General features: G+C 43.7%; 1 protein-coding gene across 1 annotated transcript in view; it reads right to left on the bottom strand.

Moving 5' to 3' along the window:
- Window positions 1-18,974, bottom strand: part of LOC133015734 (regulator of G-protein signaling 6-like) — a 42,504-nt gene extending 23,530 nt beyond the window's left edge. The window contains exons 1-2 of the mRNA XM_061083002.1: window positions 18,886-18,974; window positions 16,246-16,372 (exon numbers count right to left, since the gene is read on the bottom strand). Coding sequence (XP_060938985.1) covers window positions 16,246-16,372; window positions 18,886-18,974 — 216 coding nt within the window. The remainder of the gene's footprint in view (window positions 1-16,245; window positions 16,373-18,885) is intronic.
- Between the last annotated feature and the right edge of the window lie 311 nt (window positions 18,975-19,285).

Below are 19,285 nucleotides of genomic sequence, written 5' to 3'. Positions count from 1 at the left end.
ACAAAGAGCCTCGGAGGTACACAACTGTACAGAGAGTCCAATTAGCCGCAGCCTGATGAGGGGCTGGATGCTCCTCAAGGGGGGGGTGTATGCTTAGATCCAGAGGTGTCCAGCTGTGATGCTGCACTTTTCTTTGAAATAGGCGCACCCAGATGTTGGGAGGGAGAGGGATGATGAGTGTTGTGTGTTTGAGACAGTTCCGTATGGTAACTGTGAAGGGAACCTGACCATGTGTGTGTCTGTTGTTTTCGTTCCCTCTTCAGGACCATTTCAATCTTAACCAGCTTGTCAGGTCCGTAAAACCGAAATTCTAAGGTCCTGGTTAAGGTACAGTTAGGCATGAATTGGTCATGGTTGGGATTATCGATAAGCAGTGGCAGATTCAGGATTCTGAATCAGGGGCCAGAAGGTGGCCACATTAACACATTAACAAATATATGTCTGATATCCATGCACAACTTCTGAGTCTGCAAGGTTCACTTTTAAGTCATTCCTTGTCGACGCCTAGTTCTTTAGCTTTGAGCAAAACCACACATCATTTAATTTATTTATTAAAACTGCACATTGTGAACTTAGAACACTTAGAAATAAAAAAAAATGTTTAGGGATAGTTGTCTAATTTATCTTTTTTTAAATTATACTGACAAGACAAGGGCACTTCAGGGGCCAATCAGAATACAGCTGGAGCCATTACCCCCCCCCATGGCCTGCACCTGGATCCGCCCATGGGATATAGTTTTAGTTCGGCTGTCCACAATGAATGGAAGTCAATACAAAGTTCTAATTAGGAGTTTTTAAGTTTATGTGTGTGTGTGTGTGTGTGTGTGTGTCAGAGATTATCTCTATCTCCATGGCAACACAGAGTGGCAAGAGGTGCTGAGCAATTAAAAGTTACTGGAGTTCCGCTCGGGCCTGGGCAGCGTGCCAGCTTGACTAAATTACAATAACAGCTCGAGCTCTTTGGATGGAGGGGATAATCTTGTTGTCAGACTTTTTGACTCGCTTTGAAAATAAATACATAAAAGAGGAGTTTACTTTAATTAAACAGCGTCCTGGTTGCTTAAAAATCAAAGCTTTGGCATTGATTCTTGTGAGCGAACCGCAAATGGAAAGACTGAGTCTACGACGGGTTACACTTTGGAGAGTATAAGCCACGAGCCACAGTGACTCATCAGGTCACCTTTCTGTTGATGAGACTCAAGGAGGACAGAAAAAGATCATCTGCCCTCTTGTAAATGTCTGTTGTTAGATACTCCACGTGTTGCTAAGGGCCTGAGTGCAGGAAAAACAGGAGTCTGTCTGCACAGATAGTCCACTCTCAAACAAAGTGGCCAATGCAGATACAGGGGGAGAGACACTGTCTGAAATGAGGGTTGCTTTTAAAGGCTGGCTTTTCTCTGCACTGTGTGTGTGTTTATTACTGTGCTGCTTTCATTTCATGTCAAAAATGAACCACGGCCGCAGCTACAAGCAACAAAAGGTCATTTTGTTCCAGAGGGGGAGAATCGCATTACCCGCAGTTCACTCCTCTGCAAAATTCACCTTAAAAAAACATCCAGCAACAGCAATTCACATGCAGGGTATGCTACGTTCACTGCAAACACCTCTCACAGCACCTGCATGTTGAGTGCCTGTGGGACTCTGGAAAGGTTCAGACTCTAATATGGTTCAATGTCCTCACAGCCACGGGTCTGTGATTAGAGGGAAAAAGCAAAGGAAGGGTATTAACATTTGGAGGGATGGTGGGATGCGACAAGAATTTTAAAGACTGCACCTGGCCATAAACTGATGGACGACATGACTGCTCCACAAAAGTGAAGCCTAAGCATCTTGATCGCCCCCTGGTGGCTGGCTGCAGTAGAGGTCAAAAGCCCCGCCACCTGTGAAGGCTCATTTATACTGCCTTTACTTACAAAAAGTGATTGTCCATTTAAAATGATGTAACCGTCACTGCCAACATACATCCATGCAACCGTTATGTTGGCATGGTTGTTAACCAAACATCCACTAGAGGGCAGAGCTTCTAACGACAACAAACATGGCAACATGGAGCCGACTGTGATCATGTGCCTCCTTACTAAAAGCGTCCATGTTGTAAATGGCGGTCCAACTTACCACCAAAGTCAGGATTCCTTCCTTGAATCCTATGGTCCTCTTGCTTGAACTCTTGGCTACACTGCCCCCCCACCCCCATGATTTCTGTTAGTACTGCTGCTTTTAGAAAATGTGCATAAAATACGAATTAAATTAATGCAGAACAAGGAGAGAAGGATCCGTCCAGTGTTAAATCTCTAAGCTATCTCCAGTAGCTTTGGTTTTAATAACCTATTTGTTGCCTTGAAGTTGGGGCTGAAACTTCATGATTTTCAGCTGAGACTGACTCACAATCGATCGAGCACTAGTATCGATCAGACCTCGCTACCCCGGCTCCATCCCCGATCGTTTCTGCGAAGACTTGGAAAGATTCTGGATAGTATAATAAAGTAGAGACTCAATCTTCATACAGTCTGTGCACCGGACAGAGAACATTTGCTGCTATCTGCCTGATGGTCAGATTTAAACTTCTCTCTAGACAGGGTTTTTTAATTCTTTGCCCAGCCACCACTGGCCCTTAATCTCACTCACAAGAGCAATCTAAGTCTCACCTCTGGGTCACAGGGTGTTCACTGTGATACAAGACCGAGGGTAAGCTGCTAAAATGTGAAAGTGGAAATCAACAATGGTGTGAGTGTCAGGTGAGAGGCAGTGGATAACACCGTCTATTTTGAGGATCCTCACTGTTTAAAGCCCCCATGGGGGCCTCAGGCCGGGCACAATTTCTCCCCGCTGCTGCCAATGTAATAGCTTGTATGGAAGCTGCTCTTACTCACCATTGCTGTCTGTGTGAGAAAGAGGTGATCCTGAATTCACGTTCAGTCTTTCTTTTCCACTTTTGTGATCAATACGTCTTCATCTTGGCTTCCTATGTGGGGTACTGCACCAACCAATCATGTAATAATATCTACGAGACATTGGTTTGAAGTTGTAAAACCTCAGGACCATCTGTCCTGATGTTGGCCTCGTCCCCTGACACACCACTCCTGCTGGTCTCATTCCTTGAGGCCTGGTGGTAATTAGGTTAGAGAGAGAGAGAGCGGGAGAGGGAGAGAGGGAGAGAGGAAAGAGGAAGCATCATCAAGCCCAGGTTTGCCTCGGCCCTCACTGGGCCCACAAGTCTGTTCTTGATGTCTGAGACACAGGAGACAAACTCTAATCGCAGGAGAGGATAAGTCATGTCAGGAGTGCTTCAGAAAATCCTTTCAATATCTTCTAATTCCAGAAATCTCTGTCTGTCTGTATGTGGGTCACATAACTCATGAACCGTTCATCTCATCGGCTTTACATTGCCATGGGTATTGTTAATGGCCTGAGGGAGTGCAGTGTTTTGACTTGTGTTTGAAGATCGTGTCGGTTGCTTGACAAACCTCTGAAATGGCCAAGGTTCAATTTGTGAGAAAATATCAGCCGTTAAGAAAATAATTGAAATTTACATATAAGCCACACACACAGTGTAAAAACTGTAATAAAGTAAATTTATTTTATTTAATAAAAAACGTATATATAGACTATAAAACCTTCACTGCAAATAAACCAGGTAGGATAGGTACAAAGTTTTCAAACTTCACTTTGAACCAGAGATTGTTTATAAAAAGCTCTGCACACAACGTCCAGCACGTAAACAATAATAAATTACACTTTATTGTAGAATAGTTTGAGGAGAACTTACTAATGACAATAATTCTAAAGTAGCACCGGAACATTACCACAGGCCAAGAAAATAATATATTCCAAACCAACGGAGGTTCAAAACACACTAGTTTACACAATTCATAGAAATTAATTTCCCCTCACTCCATAATCTACATCATCGCATCTGAGGCATTGATGCGTGATATTTATTAGGCCTGAAACGCAGCCACAGAGGACACTGAGGCAGAATCTGAGATGGTTATTTAAATGACAATATGTGTTATCCAGTAACAATAAAATAAAAGTGGGAGGCAGATCCAGCCTCTCCCATCTGTGCTGGGCTCCATCCATTACAACACACACAGATGGTTCTTTAGCCTGTCATTAGTAAACTGTTGAATGGCTTAATGTGTGTGTGTGTGTGTGTGTGTGTGTGTGTGTGTGTGTGTGTGTGTGTGTGTGTGTGTGTGTGTGTGTGTGTGTGTGTGTGTGTGTGTGTGTGTGTGTGTGTGTGTGCGTGTGTGTGCGTGCGTGCGCATGTGTATCTATAGTTATGAGGGCCAAGTTTGGTTCAATACCACCATTGTGAGGACATTCTGGCTGGTCCTCACAAATTCCAAGACTTGGTTTTAGGGTTAGGGTTAGAATTAGGGTTAGGTTTAGGTTAGGGTTCGGTTAGGATTAGGCATTTAGTTGTGATGGTTAAGCTAGGGTAAGGGGCTAGCGAAAGCATTATGTCAATGAGTGTCTCACAACTACATAGAGACAAGTGTGTGTGTGTGTGTGTTTGTGCGTGTGTGTGTGTGTGTGTGTGTGTGTGTGTGTGTGTGTGTGTGTGTGTGTGTGTGTGTGTGTGTGTGTGTAGAGTCACTTTGAAGCCAAATGATGCATCACATCTTAACCAGCTTAGTCAACTTTTGATTAAAAGTAATGTTTCTCTTCCCTTTTTCCGTTTCATGCCATGATGCTATAACACCATCTGCTCCTGACTCCTGGGAAGCTGTGCGTTTCAGTCCTCTGCACATCTCATGCCTCAGCTCAGAGTTATACTGCTCCTCAGCTCTGTTCCTCTCGTGCTCACATGCAATCAGTGAGTAAGAGAGGAGGACCTTGACCTTTCAAGATTCAAGGATTTCCTGTCATGGCTACTATAAGGGGAGATTTTTATAGCTCCACTGGGCATCATTAGGCTCCATCCCTTCCCCTTTTGTCCTGTCACACACACATAGCTGTTACCCCGGCTCCTACAAGCCTATTACTTGTGCCAGTGTGAGAATGCTGGCGGGCTTTTTGGGGAAAGGAGTGTGACAATGTGAGAGACAGAGAGAGAGAGTGTGTGTGGTTCAGGCATTGCTCATATTGTTGGGACCTAGATCTGATGCAGTCATGTAAATCATTACATTTTAAAGGTGAAGACATGTTTAAGGTTTAAGTTAGGGTTAAGTTTAGGTTAAGGTGAGGTTAAGCCGCAGGCATGGGTTGGGGTTAGGATTAGGCAAGTGGTCAAGGTGGTTGTGTAAATGGTTAAGGTCAGAGTAAATCTCTAGGAAATCAATGTAAGTCAACGTAATGGTCTATTGAGTCATTGAGACACACTTGTTTGCAAGTGTGTTTGTTTGTGTGTGTGTGTGTGTGTGTGTGTGTGTGTGTGTGTGTGCGTGTGTGTGTGTGTGTGTGTGTGTGTGTGTGTGTGTGTGTGTGTACGCGCCTCTGGACCCTCTCATTGTAACTAACACGAGCTGAACCTGTTGTCAGACAGAAAGCGGCACACTTGCCGGGCAGTTCTGCGTGTGTGATGCCGAGCTCCAGGACATTTTTCCCCGAGCACCATTTCAAGTCTGGTGAGGTGCTATGAAAACAACTCTGCTCTCGCTGGATGACAGATTTCCAATGCTGGCAATAAAGCCTTGTTACTTCCAACTCACTGGTACAGGTAATGTAATTCGGTCGGCAGGGCTGACATGTGGAGGGAAAATCTCATCTCGCAGCGCCGCAGGGCAGCAGGCAGCACCACACACCTGTAATGTGCTTTGCTGCACCCTGGCCTAGGAGGAGTGACTCGTCTCTACGATAGAGACCGGCAGAGGAGAAGTAAGCAGTGCTGGCCTTTGTCCCGCTGTCATCCTCTCCTTCATGCAACTCTTGTCCCGTTAAAACCCTCTAATCATTTTTTAATGAAACTGACTAATGTGACAGAGGGAAGCTCCTGGTTTAATTGCAGGCAAAAAGACTGTTTATTAACTCTAACCCTTTCAATGATCCTGAAATTAATATTCAATATTGAATTTATTCATTGTTAAAAATTACCATTGACAATCATTATTTAATAGCGTAAGTAAAATGGCACCTGTGACAAGGCTCAACAGTCCCTTTAAATTGTAATAAAGCTGCACCAAATAGGTATCACTCACCTTAATGTGCCTGACATATTTTCAATAAGATCCATGAATTATTTCCGGGAAAATCAGTGGAAATGTCAAAAAAAATTAAAAAATAACCCTAACCCAATCAATGACCCAACCCAGGATGTCTCTGCCTGCAAAACTCAACCCAAACTATTCGGGGTCCTTATTTGGACTAAATAAAAGCATGGTGTGCCATTCCTAAGTCAAAATCAGCCTAACTCCATCCAACCATCCATCCAGCAGCTGGAGCTAATCCCAGCTGATATTTGCAGGGGAACATCCTGAACATGTCGCCAGGGTGGGGCCAACATATAGAGACAAACTATCATTCACACTCACATTCACACCTCAAGTCTTCAAATAACCTCAACCCCATCCGCATGTCTCTGGAATGTGGGAGGAAGCAGAAAACATGCAAACTGGGATTCAATCCCAAATCCCTCATGTCGTGATGCAATACCAGTATCCAACATACATTACTGGAGCTTGTTCACCTTAGATGAGCCGCTGACAGATCACAGCCAAGGGAGCCAACACTTAGCCTTAATCGACCCAATTCCGATGGCTAGCTAATAACAGGATATGTTACCTTGATGGCTGATTGACTGATTGATATAATCAATAGATAGGGAAGCTTGAGCACCACAGTGGGGTTGTTTTATGGCAAATCCTTCCACACTGCTGATTGATTATCTGTGATGTGGACAGACCACCTTCAGTGACAGCTGATGCATTTCTTTCATTGACCAAAATTCACCTATTAATCTTTTATTCTTTCACCTCAGGGGACCCAGAAATGTACCATCTATTATGTCGAGCAAAAGGGATTTGCAGGCAAACCATCACACCCCCCTTGAATTATTGAATAGGCTTCTATGGTATGTGATCTAATATCCTCTGAACATATTTCAAAAATGAAGTGAAGTGTCCTTTTCTGTTTTCATCCCCGGCTGTGTGCTATCTATATGTGACAGCAGGCTATTTAGCCAGCGCTTGTGACGGTGATTTGCTCTGCCACACCTTCTTTAAGACATCAGCACTGTCTATGGAAAGCACTTCTCGGACCTGGGCTCAGGATATTGCGATCATAACCAAATACATAAAATATTACACAGAATGAAGCCATATTTCTCCCAAAGAGACAAAGGAGAAAATACTGGATTGTGAAAGCCCATGGATAACTCACACCACAGCAGTGTGAAGTTCGCAAACTGTCCTCAAAAATCTGATGATTTTGTGTTATTGAGATGAAACTCTTCAAAGCTTTGGGCGCTGATCACAAAAAACTGTTTCATACAGAGATTAAACATGTGGTAATGGACCTTCTTCCCTATTCAAGTGCATTTATAATTAAATAATCCTGATGTGCAAAACGTTCAAAAGATTTAAAGTATTTTTTTGATTATGTGATTGAAATTCATATCAAATTGAGTGTCATAACTCGTGGTTTAACTAACAGCATCCTCTAATAAGTTTAGGAGGATTGAGTTTATCACTGTGAGTCTCCAAAAACTGATGCTTTTCTGTAAAATGGACGAAATCCACATATGACTGTCAGTGTTAAATAAACACAAAGAGATACAGTTAGCTCAAAGGATTCCATGGCCTTCTGTACACACATGCTGTATTTACACATGCTGGCTCAGTACAGCACATGGTGTCAACATGGTATTATGATTGAACCATATCAGAAGCAAGAAGGGCCTAGACTGTGATAAATGTGAGAAAAAAAATTACCCCGGTTACGGTAAGATGCCCAGCCATTGAAGATAGATGCTGCATTTCCACTTCCTCCTAATATCCAGAAATTAAGCCCAAATATCCTGAATTACAACGTCTCCATCTTGCACTGATGATATAATTTGGAGCAATGTCTATAAACATGCTTTTGACCAATCATGAGTAAGTCTTAGCTGTTGATCATGATGTTTCCCCCTCTTTATAGTATCAAATAACTAATCATAACCGAACTTATTGGAAAAAATAACATTAAGACAATTTAGACATACAACAGCATGATAGCAATTACCTATAGACTGTCGGAAACCATCTTTGAGCAAATATTTTATGATGTGTATTTCGACTTTTTTGTTTCATATCACATCCGATAACATGGTTTGGAGTTTATGACCTATATTGCAGCCAGCCACCAGGGGGTGATCAAGAAGATCTATACGTCTATGATCTCCACACTTCAGTAGCTCCACAACAACATGTCCTCATTCTGAGTCACATGTGGTTAAATCAACCAATCAGAAGCCAGAAGGGCCTAGACTGAGGTAAATATGAGAGAAGAACAATCATTCAACAGATTATGTAACTGTGATAAACAATTTTCAGCCACTTGGTTTTAGCTCCTGTCTCTTTAAGGCCCATCTTAATGAAGCCAAGTCTTAAGCCCAGTCTACTCTGATTGGCCACTGGGATGTCATATGGCAACAGACTGATCTTTAGGTTTTTGTAACTTTTTACAAAAAGTTTTACTTACAAAAAACAACATGTAACAAACTAGAGGAAAGTAAACTTTAACTCAAATCTGTAACGTAACTTCACTTCCGTAGTTTGGGCTTTAGAGTTCAGGGTAAGCAGTCAGGGTGAGGTCCCTTCAGAACATCTACGTCACACTCAAACCAGGAGCACATAATTCATTGATCACTGCAATATTAAAACCCACAACCTTTGCTGCGGAAAAAAAGGAACCACACACTTGATGAATGTGCATTTGCTTGCTGCTACCAGCTGGGCCATGTCAGGGAACAGGGAATAACCATGTTAGCCCCTTCTCATATTACCACCCTATTGCAGCATCATCACTGCCTTTCTCTATTTTTGCCTCAGACCAGTCGATCCTGATGATTATTTCCAGCTTAAAAGCTCCGGCGCTCCCTTCCTATTCTCTTTTCCGTTGATGAAGACCAATTTCCATTTTAAGCCAACGCAGTTTTGTTAAATTCAACGCTAGGTGTCTAAATGAATTAAACTCACGTTGCATTAAACATGTCGGTGAGGAGGAAGAGAGAATACATTAACGTTTCTTGCGTTGGTAGAGGAAATGCAGGAAACTGGGTTTAGAGGATTCTGTGGTTTTCTGTATGTGCACCTGGGATCTGAACATGCCCCCAAAAAAATTTGTAAAGCAGGTGCGGCTTTTACAAAGACAAGCTCAGAAAAATTACTCTGGGTCTCTGCATTTTCCTTTGTTGAGGTTTTTTCACACACTCAGTCTGATGAAAGTAATCACGGCTTTGTTATGGATTTGGCCTCTACCATATGAGTTATTGACAGAACAATTGGAGTGGAAATGGGTGTCGGCACGCAGCAAGGTCTCCCACAAGGACAATTCTATTATTTTCAAGCTGAAGAGGCAGAAATCTTCCGCTGATTATCTAACCCACGCACAAAATGCCCGATAGCACAGCGCCCTTCACATCCCAAATTCAGTTTGAAGTCTCGCTGCGTGTTACAGGATAGCACCACAGTTTTGATGAATGGGTTCTTTAGACCTTTTATGACTGAATCCAACAAACACACGCCAACATTTGTCCAATTAAATACTAAATGTTGGGGAGCTCCAGCGAAAGTGTTTAATGAGTTCAACAAGAGCTGCTTTCAGTTGTGAATTATGGAAAATGTTGAGAAAATTGGATCCAGACATTTCCTGGAGATTGTCTTACACATATGAACGCAGTACGAAATTGTCAGCCTTTATCAGGTCAGACATGTTCACACCAACAGGAACATTTCTGGAACATTCTGGTGAGGAGTGGCGTCTGGGCAGAGCATTTAGGAGGCAAGACATGACGTAGAAATTCAGCTGCCGAAATCGAAAAGCTGCTCTTTTCTCACACGGTTTCACTTGAACATTTTCCAGATGTTATATACAGCCCCTGCGGATAGTTTCAGAAAATTGCGCGGTCTTCAGTGCCTGTCTGAAATCAGCTTAAGAAACCCCCTAAGGTCCAGAGTCTGGGTGGTCGGAAGTCATCCAATGGTTGGGGAGGTGATGTTGCAGGTCCACGTTCTGGAGTGGAGCCAGATGGTGTCTTTTTCCGAGGGCTGTCTAGTTCAACACGTTGGCCAGGGAGATTAACATTTGAAGCCTGGGTGACTCATCCCTGCCTCAGCCTCAACCCAGAGACAATTACGGAGCGTCACACCACTCCAGCGACAGACACTCCATCCGCCATCGTTACCTGTGGTTCAACAGTGCACAGATGGTCCCTCTCTGTCTGCCTCCTGCTCGTCAGAACTTCTATTTTAGGGGGAAAACTCATTTCTATCTATCAGCCTATGACGTCTCCGTAAACAACACAAACTGGGCGGTTGGCTGACAGTTCTGTAACTCTTCAACTTTAGAGTTGTAAGGCCTCACAAAGCGCTGTTGATAAGCGTATTCCATTAACAGTCTTCATGGTGTGAAGCTGTATTCTACTCTGCTATGCTTTGTCTTTGTCCGAGGTAATTACCAGTTCTATCAAATGAGTGAGGCTAGATTCTTCTGTCATTTCTCATTCTTAGGAAACTTCTTCTAGTTTCTATGCCGACAGAGGGTCGTCTAATGAAGCATTCAAAGATTACACCATGACATATCTTGTAATTGTACAAGCGGTGTGCAGCTTTTGTTCATCAGTGAAACCGTACTTTATCAGCCCTATTCAGCATATTAAAAACATTCTCATCACCGACTGGTCTGCCAACACAGAGAGAAAATAAACCTCTGATAAAAAGGAACAACGTGTCAGCAGCGACAAAATACTCCACTTTGATTAGCGACGCAGTCAGGGTGGAAATGGGACAGGGGGAGGTGAGGACATGAATCATGATCCCTGAGGTTTGAAGTTGAAGCCAAAAGTGAAAACTTGAAGAAGTATTAAAGAGGAAGAGGAGCAGTGCTGAGATTTGCATGGTCCTGTGAGATATTGAATGCAATTTATCACTCCGGTAAAAAGAACACAATATATACAGTATACTATTGTGTGTATATATATGATGTTTTTAATTTGAATGTATTTATCTTAAAGATTAAAAGATGGAAACCCTTGAGTTTCCAGATGATCTGGTTCAGTCACCACAGTCAGTCACTCTCTATAAATGTAGAAGCTCTGATCATAAGAGTATTGGTTTTCCATGGTCTGAGTTATTTTGCAGTAGAGACGCACCCTGTGCTCCGGCAACCTTGATGCTCAATCAACTGTTACATTTTCATCACCTGAATTGATTTAAAGCAGACTTAGCCTCACTTTGCACATACACTATGCTGCTCACACAAATGATTCAGAGAGCCATTAAAAGACCTGTGATTATCAGTGCTGGACGCTGTTGCAGTCCCTGAAAACTAGATCAGTTCACAACATGAATCCATCTGTGTGGCTTAATAACGCAACACCACTTGTAAAAAAGAAAGAAAGGGAACTTAACCTCCTATAATATTTATTTTACTTTTAAAGAGACTTATGGCTTTTTCCTTTTACCTACAATCCTATCATTATCATAGACTGTGTATAAAGATGGACGACATGTATTCTTTCCAGTAGTGAAGCCAAAGTGTTTCAATTTCTCCCAGGTGGCTGGCTGTAGTCTGGGCCTTAAATCCTCCATGTAAGTGGATGTGATATGGAACAAATTAAAAAGTGAAAGGTCACATTGAATACATTTTTCTGAAAGATTGTGTCTATCATTTGGGTTAGTTCTTATCAAACTGATAAGGCCAGTAAATACTCAATACATCAATTGACCACTCAAGTAATTTCATTTAGATCAACTAAAAGGAACAATAGCTTTTTTGATGTTTGCTATTATGGCCAGGATTTTGATCCTAAAAATGTAGTTACAGAACCGATTTCTAAAACTTTCTTATAAAAATAATAAACGTGAAAGGCAGCGCTTGTAGTGGCTCTACAACCACTGCACAAATGCTAATGTAGCTTCATATTCGATGGATGTGGAAATTACAAGGTGATAATAAGTCAGTGTTTTGTTCACGGCTTGTTTCCCCAAGTTTGCCAAAAAACAGCATCCAACAGCAGATGTTTTGGTCGTGTTCATTTTGAAGCCGCACGTCAGCGTCCAGCACAGCTGCTGATGTGAGTTTAATTGACTATACCTGGTGGATTAGTTTGGGCTGAATCCCACTTTTTAAATCGAATCTGCTGTGAAACCACAACACTCAGCAGATGTGACCTGTCGGGTTCCGACTTGTCTCTGTGTTCACTGTTGGCAGCATCACTCCTGAACAAGCAAGGCCTGGCCTGGTCGACTCAATCCATTGCTGACGCCTCACTTCTGTATGGGTCCAGGCTGCTGAGACTCCTGAGGTGTATTTTAATATTTGATTGGCTCCAGTTCCAGCACGACCCTTAAAGGAGGAGCGAAATAGATAATGATGGATAGATGGATGGAATATTTCTACCATTACTTCACTACTTTAGAATGATTTTATTTGGATTCATGTTTCCAATCCCTTTGCATCACTTTGCTCCTCATGTGTTACTGGCACACTGACATAAAGTGCATTACGGGCGTGTAATTATAATCACTGATGCTGTTTTGTTTTGAAAACATGTGACAAAACCATGTGGGGCTGTAAAAGCCTGTTTTCTTTTTCACATGCCATTTTTCACTAATTCAGTGTGTCAGCAGTACCGCGGGGCTGCAGATTGCCCAGCGAGTCACTGCTGTCAAACATGACCCGAGCATCATCCCAAAGCCCCTGAGCACCAGCAGCTTTTAACTTACTAATGTCAGGGCGGCTTCCAATAACCCATTAGTATTTACAGTACATGGTGAGATGAGAGTTTATTCTTCATCAGCATCACAAACAAGCGCCTAACTGGCCAACGGTTTATTCACTAGCGTTTACATCAGTCCAAAGACCCGTCCAAGTCCATTGCCCCAATTCCACAGATATTTGCTGTGTTTTCATATCGTCTGCTCTGCAGGAAAGCGGCGAGCGCCTGTCGGTGTCCTGCAGAGATGCTGAGGTTAACTCTCGCAGTAGAGTAGGAGGCATTGAAGGCGCGCTGCATCTCTGGTGCAATTCCAAGCAATCTTTTCAGCCAGCGATAAGTGGGAAGCTCAGGGGCTTTGGAGGGTATTTAGAAGTAGGACACACTGGTGCCAGCCGATGCCCCATCCCCTCCCTTCACACCACGCTCCCTTTTAACATCCGCCTAAGCATGCATCGACTCGAGAAGAAACACTGGCGGCATTGTTAAATGTGCTCCTTTAAGAGCATATTGTCAGCAAACAGGAGAGACACTGGCTCAGAATGGACTTTACTCACAGGAGAAAAAGCTTTTTGTTGCAGCCACAGTGATTCTCGGTGGATGAGGTGAATAATCCTGTCAACACAGAGCTCTGACTGCCAAAACACTGTGAATTATTTTCCCATTATGTTTCCGTGGACTTCCAGGATTTTCATGTGTTGGCTCCTTCACTGGAAAGAGGAGACAGGCCAGCACATTAAACAGACAGGGGTTGGTTATATAAGAGATGGAGCTTTGCACTGCTACTGTTGTTTTATCTTATTGACCCAACTGGGAAAGCAACCCACACTGGCACTTAGCATACAGACGCACAGGCTTCAGCGTGACCCGAATAGTTCAGCCCATACCAGCGCCTCAGATAAAGGCTCCCATGGCGCAAGTGGAGACGGTGTTAAAAACGGTCATACATGATAAAGAGCCGGGGGAGCTCGTCCTAAAGCTGCGGAAGTGATATCCAGAGCATTCGGCCCGACTGTGCTATCTTAAGTGCACAGAGGAACAGAGAATAGTGGTCCGTAGACACCTCGCATGGAGGTTTAGCCGTAGAAGAGGAGAGATATACCGTGGGCCCCAGGGGCACTTCAGAGAGAGAAGAGAGTGTGACTCATGGACGGCAGAGAGAAGACAGGCAGGCGAGTTTTCGTCTGACCGCTGCAGCGCTCTAAACCTGCCAGCTGTCAGTGGTAGGCGAATGAGGGATTTTTGTATTTTACAGTAATTTCCTCGTCTCCTGCCACTCAAGGGGGAGTCAGTGTTTAACTTGAAGTGTGATCGCTGTAATTTTCTACATTATTTCCATATCATCCGCTCCGTAGGATGGGAGAAAACTCCCTCTGTATCCTGACTGTACATCATCCTAAACCCAGCCAGCTGACAGGCGCTCATGAGGGAGTGTGGGAGGTGAAGGTTGGCATTGACGGTAATTTCCTCCTCTACCACCACTCAGGGTGTGTTAGCATGAAGGGGTGACCCAGGTGTGACAACAGCTGTAATTCCCCCCCATAGCTGCTTCTACAGGAGCAAAGCTTCACCACCAAGTACCACAACACTGTGATCACATCTGTCTGTGTGAGTGGAAATGTTCTATCAAGACATTAGAGCATCTTTTCCCTGCACCCATTGTTCTTTTCTCCTCAAGTGCTCCCCTATTCATGTTTTCATGTTTAAGAGAACATACACTGATAAAAAATACCAAGTGCTGGATATGAATAAATGAATGGGGGGGGGGGGGGGTCCCAATGGACAAGATATTTTTCCGAGGATGGGATGCTTGAAATGAGATTCAATTATTTATCAGCAGGAAGCAGAAGAAAGGCAGATAAAAGAAATGAATGTAGAAGAAGAAGAGGAAAAGTAGTAAGAACAGCACCGATATATAATAAAGAAAATTCATAATAATAATAACAAGAAGTATAAAGACCCCTTTGACCATTTAACGTTTACTTTGACATTTTACTTTGGTCCCTTTCCCATCCACACTATGGAGGAGGCCAGATTTAGGACCTATACAGCAGCCAGGCACCAGGGGGCGAACAAGACGCTTTGGATTCACTTTTGGGAAGCCTTCATGTCGTCCATCTTTACACACAGTCAATGGGACTGACCGAATGACCGAATGATAGTGCAAATAGCCACATTGCTAACATAGCTGAGAAGTGGATTTACTCATCTAGAGAAGGAGCTATTCAATTACCAAACGATGCTTATATCCATTTACAGAAGAATAACACTGTTGCAATTGTCAATAAAACTGTTAATGGCGCGCTAAAGCTTAGAACACACAACCGAGGGCCACTGGCAGCGAGCAGAGCCTTTGAACTTCCTGGCTTGGCTCATTTCTAGTATTTACAAGCCAGTGGCTCCGAAAACCCATCTGGACCAACGTAGTGCGCTACTGTAGCACACATGCTACGGATGTAACGCCGACCTCCCGCTGTGAGTCAACTGCCAAGAATCATCCAGTCAAACTTTTAATAGCCTCAGTATCAAAGAAGAAAGGGATGCAGCACGAATGCTTCGGCTCCCACTGGGTGGCGGTGGTGGTGGGACTGGAGGGTTTTAGTCCTTCAGCAACAATTAACAGTGTGTGTGTGTCAAAAATCCGGGCGGTCATCACAGCTCGGATAAACCCCAGCCCCCCCAACGCCAAAGGGTGAGACAAACACCTGCACTGCGGGATGAGAGTTATTAGCGATTAATAGTGTGCTAGCTTAACCCCATCAGAGCTTTGAACGCAGCTTAATTGCCCTTCCCTACACAGCTATATGCTCATCATTTATTTCTTGTTTATGTTTCATCCACCCACCATATTCCCTGGTAAACATGCTAAACATAGCACGGAGATCTCACAAAAATCAAACAGGTGATGTGCATCAAGCCAGCATGAATCGTTGTGTCTGACGTCCTCTGTGTGTGTGTGTGGGTATTCACAATATGTGTGCAACCTATTTCTGTTCCACCAACATTTCCCTACAAGTTCTCGAGGCAATAAGACAGCGTGCGGCTATTGGATTGTTTTGCTTCACACCCTCTTTTTTTTTTTTCGTGGGAGGAGGAGGAGACGGAACGATATGGCACAGCAGCACCTACACTGAGACTATCTCCCTCCACAGCACTCAGCCTCTCTAATGGCTCAACACACCACGTTCACCTTTGTCTGAATGCCTACACAGTTAACTTGATAGTTTAGAAACATTTAAGGCAATGTAAGTAAATGTATTTTAACCCTAACCTTCCGTACTTTTTCAAACAGATACGTCCCACTCTTATGAATAATTCAGCTGACAGGGGCTCAGGCCTTTGGGATGGAGCTGCCAGTGTTTTCCCAGGCGGCCGAGCATATTTGCGGCCATCTGCCTCTCTGTGCGAGCGGCGCCTCCACGCTGCGCCAGGCGACCCACCCACCGGGTCCAGAGGCCGTGGGCGCTCTGCCCTCGAAGCCCCGGCACCTCTATCGAGTAGCCTCTCTGACATCTGCAGGGCTGTGACGGACTGAGGTGAAATTAAGTCACTACATCAATTAAACGAGAAAGTGGGATTTCTGAGGTTTCTTGGCGTCTGCACAAGCAGAAGTTGAACTGAGCTGCCGACTTGAATTTGTATGAAAAAGCAGTTTAAAGTAGATAGAAGAGTTGGAAATGGTACAAAAAAGAGAAGAGGAATGTAAACTGTAGTGTAAGGAGGGTATGGAGTCAAATATGGGTCAGTCATATTTTTAGATTAGATGACATAATAATTTAGAAGATTCATGAAGGAAGGTGAGGGACGTACTGAAGAAAAATACAATTTGTGACATTATCATAATAATATAGGCACAATGTTGTAGCTCAGTGGTAGAGCACAGGCGTTTGCATGTATGAGGCTTGGGTTCCATCTCTGGCATCTCTAGAAGTCTTAATCCTGACTTTCCTCCATGGGGATCAATACAGAATTAGTTTATCTCTTAGAGAAAGAGGAAAGAAGACAGTCAATGTTACTATAATTAGCCCTTTTTTAATTAGATATAAAATAGTCAGAATAAATTGAGTAAAATTAAAACAAATTGGGAAAGGAGAAACTATGTCACGGGAGTTCTCTCCATCTGGATCAAATCTAGCTGATTTCATTGTTTCTTGAGAAACTATAAATTCTTTGAAAATCTAAGATTCTCTTACCGATAAAGTGAAGCCAATACTAGTAATATGTCACCTTTTGTTTGTATTGAGTAGCAGAAGAATAAATAAATACGGTGACGAAAAAACAAACTGATAGTGAGATTGCATTTGTGCAGCACTCCCAGCAATTAAACATCAAATAGAAATACTGTGGCTCAAATTATTATTTCTTTCTATCTGAAATATACTTCTGCATATCTGCATTGTATCCTATCTGTCTCCATCAAAAGATTGGAATGAATAAAATGTTCAAAGCAGCGAGAGCAGAGATATGCCGTCACTCTCGGAATCATCTGTCTGTTGTCGCTCCGTATGACTAAAACATGAAATGATGAATATTCCCTGCGGCGGCGGCCTGACAAGCAACAACGAGCCTGGTAAACGCGTGGCCTCCAGGCATGCTGTTACATAATGAAGATTGCACTGTAAAATCCATGAAGAAATCCATGAAGAAACGTTGTATTACAGTCAGTTACACTGTGTTCTCTGTGTGTGGCAGCTTCTTAGAAATAACGGAGGACAATGACAATGCTGCATAAATAATGAACGCATTGCCAAGCACGACATCAAACGCACCTGGACGCATCATCCAAATATTTTTGGGCAGTAATGTGACGTCTGACATGAATCTAAGATTCAGAGAGAGATTTCTCTTGTGACTGTTCTAGCTCTAATTTGATTATTGATTATCATTCCTGGATTCCCGGCAGAGGCTTTAAGTGAGTCTCACTGGCTCCCTAACAGGGGCAGTCTATATCGTACAATGGACCAGTGAATTGTTGCTGTCGATGCACTTCCACTTCTCTTTGTGCTGCCAACTGCTGACGTGTGACACTCTGTTCATCGCACACAATCCCAGTCGGACGCGGAGCAAGAGATTTCTCAAGTCTCGAAGCACAAAGGAGGTTGTGACAGTTCCTCCACGTGAGCTGCAGATTGGAGGTGTCTTTCAAAAAGATGGAGGTGGGAATTCTCCAGCATGTCACAGTACGAGGTGACAACACACTTAACAACACACGGTAAAAAGGGAGATTTACCAACTGAAGCCGCCACTGTCAGCAATTATTTCACATCCTTATTGCCCCCCCCCCCCACACACTAATGTGTTTACATAGCTATGTGAACACACAACCATCAGGAGAGGGATGAAACAACAGATTTGGAACAGTGGGACGGGATCTGTCAACTGCCGCCGCACTTTTTACCATAATCGAGAGACGGCAGGCTCAGCGGCAGCAGTGGATCCCGTGGTTTCAATCTGATCAAAGGAAGCTTTTTCTTTCCTCTTTTTTGTCTTTTGAGTGGGCTGTCACAGCGCTGCAGCAGAAATAACAAGCTATTCGTCGGCCGAGGAGTAATAACCACCCCCTCAGTGGCTGTTCCCAATCCCAGCCCTGGAGAATCAATCACTTCCTCCCAAGCCCAACATCCACATAATTAGCCAGCAATGCTGCTCGACCTCTCCGATCAAATAGCAGCCATTGAAAGTGAGGTGCCATGGGGACAAGGTAATTACCCTTGACACTGAAAGGACCCCCTCGCTGATGGGATTTAGAGCGTATTAAGTCATTGGAGGGATGAAGTTTGCCAGAGTTGTGATGGTTATAGTGGGAGGACCAGGGGCGTTGCAACAGGGCAGGCAGAGTTCCTTGTGACGTAAAGCAGATGTTTGAAAGAGAAGCTTAATGACACATGGATTCAACATGCGTGTATAGACCATGTGAACTGTCATCAGCCTGTCTGGAGGTCATTGCTCCGCAGCAAATGTTTCTGCAGCCCCTTCATATAGCTTAGAAACCGCAGCACACACACACACACACACACACAGTGAACCTTGCCTTTCTGTAGACGATCATATTGGGGGAGTCCTCCTCAGGATCAGTGGTGCCCGCGGCTCCCTGGTCTCTGGACCCCTCGGCCATGGTTTCACTTGGTCCTGTGAAAGAAACGGATGCAGCAGGTGAACACAGCCCCCAACGTCCACTGGACAATGGCACAACACAAGATGACAATTTGATAAACATCAGTCAGCATCATCTATCTTTTATCCCCTGGCAGCCCAAAAATCCCCCGGCCCTTTATCGACGTGACATTCAGCTGCTAAAATGTACGCTGCTGTCTCGATGAGGAGGCGTCTGCAGCAGCGGTCCCCAATTGTCCCAAATGAGAAAACACAGGTACACACCGATGAATTGTGAATAATAACAAGGCTATGACATGAAATCATGATCAT

This window comes from Limanda limanda, chromosome 12 (assembly GCF_963576545.1).
Source record: "Limanda limanda chromosome 12, fLimLim1.1, whole genome shotgun sequence".
NCBI classification, from domain to species: Eukaryota; Metazoa; Chordata; class Actinopteri; order Pleuronectiformes; family Pleuronectidae; genus Limanda; species Limanda limanda.
This window is presented reverse-complemented; position numbering and strand designations above follow the sequence as displayed.